Source organism: Diospyros lotus, chromosome 14, assembly GCF_014633365.1.
Source record: "Diospyros lotus cultivar Yz01 chromosome 14, ASM1463336v1, whole genome shotgun sequence".
NCBI classification, from domain to species: domain Eukaryota; kingdom Viridiplantae; phylum Streptophyta; class Magnoliopsida; order Ericales; family Ebenaceae; genus Diospyros; species Diospyros lotus.
In genome coordinates, this window is record NC_068351.1 from 3674452 (window position 1) to 3684103 (window position 9652).

Genomic DNA, 9652 nt, shown 5'->3' on the forward strand with positions numbered 1-9652 from the left:
GTAAAATAAAATGACAAATTACATGTTATATTTTGTTTACGTCAAAATATAAAAGGTTAAATTGATTTGAAAATATAAGTATAATTAAAATTAATTTGTTTTATAAAAAATAAAAAAATTTTAAAAAAATTAAAATACAAGAATTAAATTTATTTAAAAATATAATTAAAATAATAATAAAAATTAAATAATTACATAAAGAATGTAAACGTATAATATAGAAATATAAGTTTAACTAATTTATTTTCATTTTATTGTATTAGACTATTAAAACGAACTCTTGATTATTCCGATGGTTGTATCAAAAAGTAAAATTAGAGTTTGGTCCAATAAAGTTAAAATTTTACCTAAAAAATAATAAACAAACAAAAGGTAAGCCTGCAACCAACCAGAAAAGATCTATCTCCATCTTTGTGCAATTAAACCAAACTTTAGGGTAGCTCTTTGCATATTTTCGAAAATCAACGGTCGAGATGCGAATAAAGAAAGTGGGCAGGTGAAAAGGACATTAATTAAGCGAACCCGGTACGGATGCCGCTCCACCCAACAACTCCCGGATCTCTGGACGATTGGGTCAGCTTCGCGCCGCGTCTCCTCTCTCGGCAACGCGTTAACCACACGGCAACTCTTCATTTGACTCTCTTAATCACTCTCATTTTCCTCTTTGATTTTGAATCCATTCCCAGCTACCCCAACCAGAATAAAGACTTCTCAAAACCCTTCCTTCCCGTCCGGCGATCGTCGAACGCGTTTCCATGAACGCCGCAGCGAGCTCTCGCCTTCTCTCCGATCTGAATCGGCCCGGCGGTTCAACTCCTGGTCTCCGCAATCCCGATCTCCGGCCGCCTTCGTAAGCTTTAAACCCTAATTGAATTGATCTTTTTTTTTTCCTACGTGTATTTTTGTACGTCGTGTGTATGATGATTTAGCTCTTTGAAGATCGGATGGTTGGATGTAGATTAATTGGTTGATTCGTATCATTTCGTGTAATTTTTTGAATGTTATAATAGTCAGCTGTGGATTAGTCAAATTTATCTTACAATTCGGGGAAGAAGTTTTTTATGCCTTTAAATATGCCCTCATATGCATTGGAGACGCTAATGATCCCTTTAGTCAAGATGTTTTTACTAGTTTTGAGTCCGGAACACAATGTCTACAATTTTCCGCTAGTATAACTAATGGAGAGATTGTGGGGAGTTTCATGAAACAATGTAAATTAGGATGGGAAATAGATTTGTGATCCTTTTAGGTTAAGCTTCTAACTAAATCATTTCTATTTCAGGTCATGTCATCAGACCCGAATTTTTGTGTCCACGAGCTTCCGTTCGTCTGAAGTATGTGGTCAAGCATACTCAATATCCTGTTCTAACTCACTGGACAAACAAAATGGTATTTCTTGGGGATCAAAGCCTTATGGTCCCGTTCAGAGAAGAAAGCTGAGTGGACAAACATTTTGTTCTTTGGGAGTATTCTCCTATCCTGGAACTGGAAGTACATCTGAGTCTCCCTCACATGCTGCAGAAGAAAGGGTTGGAGTGTTGCTTCTTAATCTTGGAGGACCTGAGTCACTTCATGATGTTCAACCATTTTTGTTCAACTTATTTGCAGATCCGGTGGGGTGCCTGCTCTATTCCCCTCATCTTTTTTCTTTTTGGTGAAAATGATATGATAATAAGCTCATGACATTCTTATCCTAGGGGTGGAACTAAGTTTTCTTATATCTTGAAACAGGATATTATACGTCTCCCCAGGTTATTTCGCTTCCTCCAGCGACCATTGGCACAACTTATTTCAGTGCTTCGAGCTCCCAAAAGTAAAGAGGGGTATGCTGCCATAGGAGGTGGTTCACCTTTGCGGAAAATAACAGATGATCAGGTAAGATACATATCTGCTGAGTAAAGGTGTTGCTGTGTTCTTATTTGGATGAGTTCCATCAATCGCATCTAATCTACTGTTTTTGTTTACTTTTTTTGTGCGCCTATACATTTTTTTTTATTCTGCTATGTATTTTTTATTTATTTTCTTAGACTTATATTTGTACTAAAATCTGGGCCATTTATAGTGTGTTACGTATTCTAACACTGTTGTATTGTGCAGGCAAATGCAATTAAAAAGTCACTGGAAGCTAAGGAATTCCCTGTCAATGTGTATGTCGCAATGCGATATTGGCATCCATTTACTGAGGAAGCTGTTCAGCAGGAAAGTGTTGAATAATTTGATGTTATAAATTAATATACTCTCTGTTGTCGTCAACTTGTTTGTGATAATTCAATTTCACCTGCCTTCTATATCTAATTTTTGTTATCTTAGCAGTTTTTTATTTGTATTTTTCTGTTCCTGCATGTTTGTCTTGCTTTCTTATCTAGGATTTGGATTCACTGAAGCTAAAACAAACAGCAGATTAAAGAACTTTTAGAAGTTTCCCTCATCTCCTTTGTGCACCTGCTAAATGATGCTCAAGGAGATTTCTCTGAATTTTGTACCTATTATAGGGGGAGAAAAAAGAATTTATAGTATCTTTTTTTTTTCTGATTTTACTTTTCTAATAATTCCAATTTCCTTTTCTTTATTTTCTAGTTGAATCAGCATAGTTCTTATATATAGAAAAAACAGATGTGTAGAAAACTTGCATCTTTTGGTAATTGAACATAAAAAATATATTATTCTTTTTCTTCTTTTCTATCTCTTCTTCTTTGGTGTTCTTTTTCTTTTTTATTTCTTCTCCGCTCTAGGTTCCTACACCAACACGCTTTAATGCTTTGTGCATGCAGTCAAAAATACTATTGTCTCAATTCAAGTCATGGACTTGAAAATTTCAGAATCCAGTTAATACTAATTAGTTAGGGCCTAGACACTCTGCCTGATACTGCAAATTCTTGAACATTGATTCACTTTAATCAAATTTCCTATATTTTGAAATAGACGTCTAGATTTTATGAGTGAGTGGTAGTGACAGCATTCTGTATATGAAGGTTGAAACTATCACTTGCCTGGTTGACAAATAAGAAGAAAAAAAAACATAATCTTTTGTGCACTGCAAAGCCAAATATGGAATTTACAAAATTTCCTCATTGTATATACCACCATGTTGAAATGACTTATGATATACAAGTACTTGGAAAATATGGACTGTGAAAGGAATCGGTAATTCAGTATGCCAGTGATAATCTATGCCTGTAACATATAAATTTGCCCTTGGGCATCTTCAGAAATTATTAACTGGTTAAATTTAAGAAATTGATCCTGTGTTTTTTTAGTAACAATGTTAAGTGCAACAACAAAAGATATAAAATGAACAAGTTAAAATCAGTGATATTGTTGCCTAATTCAAGTTTTATCTTGCTAGGCCTTAAGAACAATTGAATACTGACAAACCAAATCTAATACAAACTGCAATTATCGTTGCAAAAATTAATAATAATCATTAATATTATACAAACAGCAGATGATCTATTTCTAGTAAGAGATCTATACCACAGCAGCATTGACTGTATTTCATAAGTGCAATCAACTTCATCATGTCTCATTTTGACATGCTCAATCTATTCTAGTCGAAATGGTGACATTTCTCCTTTTCTCAATGCAGATTAAGAGGGACAGGATTACAAGGCTTGTTGTGCTGCCTCTTTATCCTCAATTCTCAATCTCAACTACTGGATCAAGCATTCGTGTTCTGCAAAATATATTTAGGTTAAAATTTTGTTTCTTTGGACAAACACCATTTTGCCAAGCATTTAGTTTCCAATATTGTTTTTGTTTGGTGTGTAATATATCCAAATGAGTTACCCTACAGGGAAGATGCATATTTGTCTAGACTGCCTGTTTCAATTATAAACTCCTGGTATCAGCGAAAAGGCTATATCAGATCTATGGCTGATTTGATTGAAAAAGAGTTGGAGAATTTTTCAAAGCCTGAGGAGGTGGGTTTTGTTCTTGGATTTAATTTATTATTTCACATCTATTGATTCTTATGTGTTTGGTTTCTGCTGGAATGCATAGCTTAGTTTTCTTATGTCCTTCTAGGTTATGATATTCTTCAGCGCCCATGGGGTTCCAGTCAGTTATGTTGAGGAAGCAGGAGATCCATACAGGGATCAGATGGAGGACTGTATTCTGTTGATTATGCAAGAGCTGAAAGCAAGGGGAATCAACAATGATCATGCTCTTGCTTATCAGGTTGGTTCTTATATCATCTATGATAGTAGATTCTGGCTTCTGTGTCCTGCTTTGCATGTTTATTAACTTGGTATTTCTTACTTCATGTACTTTCCCCAACTAAGAAAGATACATAAAAGAAAAAAGAAAGTACAGAGGGAAATATATAGCTAGCAGCTGTTTTGACTGTTGTTTAATTCTCACCTTTTCTCCGTCTTCCGCACTCTATTCTAGAGCCGTGTAGGACCTGTACAATGGTTGAAGCCTTACACTGATGAAGTAATTGTTGAGCTTGGCCAAAAAGGCGTGAAGAGTCTTTTGGCTGTTCCTGTAAGGTATGTTGTTAACAATTGAGTTAGATTCATGGGTATTTCCTTACTCTATAACATGCTTCTTGAAATGATCACCTTTGATGCAAATCTGCCTGGTGCATGGGCATATCTTTTCTCTAGTCAATTCGTTGTCTGGCTGAGCTCCATTATTCATGCTTTCTTGCTGTACCTTTACCTTATAATGGACCTTGTTGGGGGTCATCCTTCAAATAGTTATTTGAGATGCACTTTTTAGGCTTTAGCCTGTCTGCTATATGGTGGTTGGACATATTACTTTCTGAATAGTGAATGGTGCAATAAATACGATGCTTAGGTTGAATTTTCTTTCTTCTTTTCTGGTTTCTGACAATTGGTTATCAGGATTTATCAATTCTACATTTCAGAAAGTTATATAGGAGCACCCATTTGGATTTGCAGGTTTTAACTCTTGGTATTCCAACTTTCTGATTAGTATACTTGTTTCACATAATGATCTTGACAAGTCTGGGAATGAATATTCTTATCTGACAGTTACAGAATTGGCTGATTTAGAATCAATTTTGAAAATTTTGTTAACTTTCCTGCTGATAGACATCACATGGATTTCATGGGAAGTTCTGAGTACTTTGCGCCATGCAGCAAGCTGAAGTTGTTTGTCAGATAACAGTTGGATTTGACTTTTCTTGTGAAATATTTGATAGATGTTTGATATTTGAGGGAACCCTTGGCGTATGAGTGTGGAAGTTATGCTTCTTTTAGGCATGTGTTGTCTGTGTGGACTAACTTGATAGTATGGTCATTGATCACTTGTCCTGGCAACAGTGAACATGAATTTCAAGGTTTGAAGATTTATGAGGAACTCAATGTTTCACTGAGTCAACTTGTGGGTGACATTTTAAGCTTGCTGTAGATAACAATTAACAAACGCTAACCTCTACTTTCAATGACGACAGTGGCAACTAAAGTTTGATCCTGGTCATTAAATAAATGAATGACAGGTAGACTGCAGCATGCCAACACGTTAGGCCTAGTGGAATTAAGACTTAATATGGTTTTGGGGGGTGGGGGATGGGGTTTAATTTGTTCCTTGATATCCTTCTATCAAGTAAAAGAAAAAAAAAAAAAAGGAAAATGGGGCTCATTTGTTTTGTTTTTGTTCTTAAAATTGTAGCTTTGTCAGTGAGCACATAGAGACTCTTGAAGAGATTGATATGGAGTACAAGCACTTGGCTCTTGAATCCGGCATTGAAAATTGGGGCCGAGTACCTGCTCTTGGTTGTACCTCTTCCTTCATTACAGATCTAGCCGATGCTGTTATTGAAGCTCTACCTTCAGCCGCAGCCATGAGGGCAACGAGTCTCCACTCCGAAGAGGATGATAACCACGACCCAATTCACTACGCCATCAAAATGCTTTTGGGTTCGGTCTTGGCATTTGTTTTGCTGTTATCACCCAAAATGGTACTGGCCTTTCGAAATCACCTCCTATAAACGGAGCTGAGGATACGCATACTGGAAGAAGAAGTGAACACTCAAAACTATGATTATGATGGAATACGGCTATTGTAAGTCTGCTTTTCCATTTTCTTTTGCTTTCCTTTTTCCTGCTGTCATCATCAAGGCAAGAAAATCTTGAGGTGAGATAGATATAGATATACTAGACATTGATACTGAGATTTTGTTATAGGTAAGGAACAGTCCTAGACGCGTTCCATCATCATTTGTTCTGTTATATGCTGCTCTATATAGAGACTTGCCAAAGCAATCAGCTTCCATCGTACTATTTTATATATAATAAAATCACTTTTTGTCTGAAATTTCAGCTGAAAATCTGGGTTGAGTGTAGTGCAGTGAAAGCCCTGTTTTGCCCTTGCATACATATTCTCAGCCTTGTTAAATGGCGCGCGCGCGCGCGCGCACATAATGTATATGTTTGTCGATTCCTTTTTCCACCATTAGATAGTATTCTTCTTACAAAAGGCAGCAGCGAAGCCGGCCGCCGCCTCCTGAGTTTTTAATAATTTTGAATTCTTAATTTGGGCCCACTTAAATGTCATTCCAATCTTGGTCCAAGATTGGGAAAGTTAAAGCTTTTACGATTGGAAGGATCTTTTTGAAAAGTCTCTCCTCAACCAGAAAAGAATCTTTGCACACTAAACGTCGGGCGCTAAGAGTTTCTCAGAAAATTAATTAATTTCCAAAGTCCATACAATACAGGCAACAGAAGCTTAATAATGCAAATATAAGCAATGATGGAAATTTTTTATTCCAGGAGAAATATTATTATTTCCAACTCTTAACAAAGAAAGCATTCAAAACAAATTTGCAAGACAACGATGCTGCCTGCAATGGTGCTTCATTCAGTTAGAAACAATTTACTGTGGGATCAAGTTGAAGCATAAAGAACTAATTAATGTTTATCTTCCACTACATATCTATCTATGTATGCCTGCGCTCATCAAAGCCTACCAAGAAACCATGGATATGGCTAACGTCAGTGGCCGTTGTGGTCGTGGCGGAGGTGGGTGGCGAGAGATGAGGAGCTTCATCTCACGCCTACTCACCTGCCGGTGGTTCATGGTCTTTGCCTCAATCCTGATCATGTCCGTCAACGGCGCCACCTACATGTTCGGCCTCTACTCCGGCCACATCAAATCCTCCCTCGGCTATGACCAAACCACCCTCAACCTAGTCAGCTTCTTCAAGGACTTGGGCGGCAACCTCGGCCTCATCTCCGGCCTCATCAATGAAATCACCCCGCCTTGGGTGGTCCTCCTCATTGGCGCCGCCATGAACTTCTCCGGCTACTTCCTCATCTGGCTTGCCGTCTCCGGACGCGTCGCCAAGCCCCACGTCTGGCAAATCTGCCTCTACATCTGGGTCGGCGCCGATTCTCAGGCCTTCGCCAACACCGGCTCTCTCATAACCTGCGTTAAAAGTTTTCCGGCGAGCCGAGGCATTGTTCTTGGCCTCCTGAAGGGCTTTGTTGGGCTGAGCGGCGCTATAATGACGCAAATTTACCATGCCTTGCATGGAAACAATTCTGAATCCCTTATATTATTAATCGGTTGGCTTCCGGCGGCAGTTTCAGTTCTCTGTCTTCCGGCGATTCGAGTCTTCGAGGCAAATCGGCGGGGGGTTAATGAGCTGAAGATTTTCTACAATCTTCTGTACATATCTCTTTGCCTGGCTGGTTTTCTCATGGCTGTGATCATAGTTCAAAACAGGCTCAGTTTTTCCAGGGTTGAGTACATTGGAAGTGCTTCAATTGTGCTTCTTCTTCTGTTTTCTCCACTCTTTGTGATTGTCAAAGAAGAGATCAATACATGGAAGAATGATCCTGCAAAGCTCAATATTTTCTCTGAAAATCCACCGACGGCGCGGCCGCCTCCCGGAAGTCCACAAAGGCCGGCTTATTGCATAAACGGCGTGTTCAAGCCGCCGGAAAGAGGCGAAGACTACACTATATTGCAAGCACTTTTCAGCGTCGACATGGTGGTACTGTACTGTACATAGGATCGAAAACTCATCAATAAACCCACCCACGTGAAGTATACGAGGAAGAAGCTATTCTATTATTGAATGTTTCTTGGACTGATCTCTATACTAAACACTAAAATCCCTAATTATCTGCACCCATACTAGGCCGAAACTTAATGTATACTTTACCCCATGGCCTCTTGATTTTGGCCCACCAACTCGAAAACTATATCAGTTTCCTTCTCACCAGCTATATATGCTTTAATTATCTCTACTGGAATAGTAATTGTTATCCTAAATTAGCTTAAGTATCCCTAAGATGACTTCTAATATCTGAGAGACCCATGCTATTTTTTTTTTTACTTGGCTACAGATACTCTTCGTAGCAACCTCCTGTGGCATAGGCGGCACGTTGACTGCGATCGACAACCTGGGTCAGATCGGAAAATCCCTCGGCTACCCGGAAACCGCCATCTCTACCTTCATCTCCCTCATAAGCATATGGAACTATCTCGGAAGAGTGGCCGCCGGCTTCGCCTCTGAAATCTTCTTGGAAAAGTACAGGCTCCCTCGCCCTCTCCTTCTCACAGCAGTGCTGCTCCTCTCCTGTTCCGGCCACCTCCTCATCGCCTTCGCCATTCCAAATTCACTCTACTTTGCCTCGGTGATCATAGGCTTCTGCTTCGGAGCTCAATGGCCGTTGTTGTTCGCCATAATCTCGGACATATTTGGGCTTAAATACTACTCCACACTGTACCAATTTGGGGCAGTGGCGAGCCCAGTTGGAGCTTATCTTCTCAACGTGAAAGTAGCCGGCCAGCTCTATGATAGGCAAGCTCTGAAGCAAATGGAGGCCACGGGGAAGGAGAGGCGAGCCGGCGAGGACTTGGTTTGTGCGGGGGGCGAGTGTTACAAGCTGGCCTTTGTGATTGTCACCGCGGCGGCATTGTTTGGGTGCGTTGTTTCGGCCCTTTTGGTGCTTAGAACAAGAGAGTTTTACAAGGGTGATATATACAAGAAATATAGAGAGCAGTCTCAGGCTCAGTCTCAGTTTGATGGGCCGACCGGTTGAACCAAAGGATTTGGAATCGTCCGTATTGTCAACAGTTCAGCTGGCGGCTGCATGCAATCGATGAACTGCCTCCTGTGTTCTCTATTTTAGTTTCCTATTTTAAAATAAACACACACACATATATATATAGTAGGAAATTAGAATAATTCTTCCTTAATCCATTAAATATACACGGAATCCTCAAGAAAATATTACAACATATGAAAATTATCCATAAAAATATAATTCAAAATCAAAGAAAGAAATAAACGTTAAAGTACATATGCACAGAATTAAGAAGTTTTGTAATGTGATTTAGAAATCATTCCTTAATTTAGGAGTGAAAAATCTGGTAGTATCCTCATGAATTGACATTCCCTCTCAAGCTAGAGATTGGACGTCAACCATTCTCAGCTTGCTTATTAAAACGTTAAATCTTTTCCTAAGTAATCCTTTAGTCAACATATTTGCCACTTGATTTTCAGATGATATATATGGAATTTGAATTAAACCATCATCTAATTTTTCCTTGATGAAGTATCGATCAATCTCTATATGTTTAATTCTATCATGTTACACAGGATTATGAGTAGTGTTAATAACTGATTGATTATCATAAAATAGGTCAATATTACATTGAACCTTAATCTTCAAGT

General features: G+C 38.6%; 2 protein-coding genes across 2 annotated transcripts; both read left to right on the forward strand.

Moving 5' to 3' along the window:
• Positions 1-535: 535 nt before the first annotated feature.
• Positions 536-6282, forward strand: LOC127790763 (ferrochelatase-2, chloroplastic). Its single transcript, XM_052320426.1, has 9 exons — positions 536-850; positions 1283-1613; positions 1732-1875; positions 2098-2205; positions 3587-3690; positions 3794-3920; positions 4024-4176; positions 4390-4490; positions 5638-6282. Exons 1-9 carry the CDS (start codon positions 756-758, stop codon positions 5954-5956), a joined length of 1482 nt encoding a protein of 493 aa, XP_052176386.1. The 5' UTR covers positions 536-755; the 3' UTR covers positions 5957-6282.
• A 459-nt stretch (positions 6283-6741) lies between these two features.
• LOC127790758 (uncharacterized) lies at positions 6742-9090 on the forward strand. The gene is made up of 2 exons (XM_052320417.1): positions 6742-7963; positions 8319-9090. Exons 1-2 carry the CDS (start codon positions 6911-6913, stop codon positions 9015-9017), a joined length of 1752 nt encoding a protein of 583 aa, XP_052176377.1. The 5' UTR covers positions 6742-6910; the 3' UTR covers positions 9018-9090.
• The last annotated feature ends 562 nt before the right edge of the window (positions 9091-9652 follow it).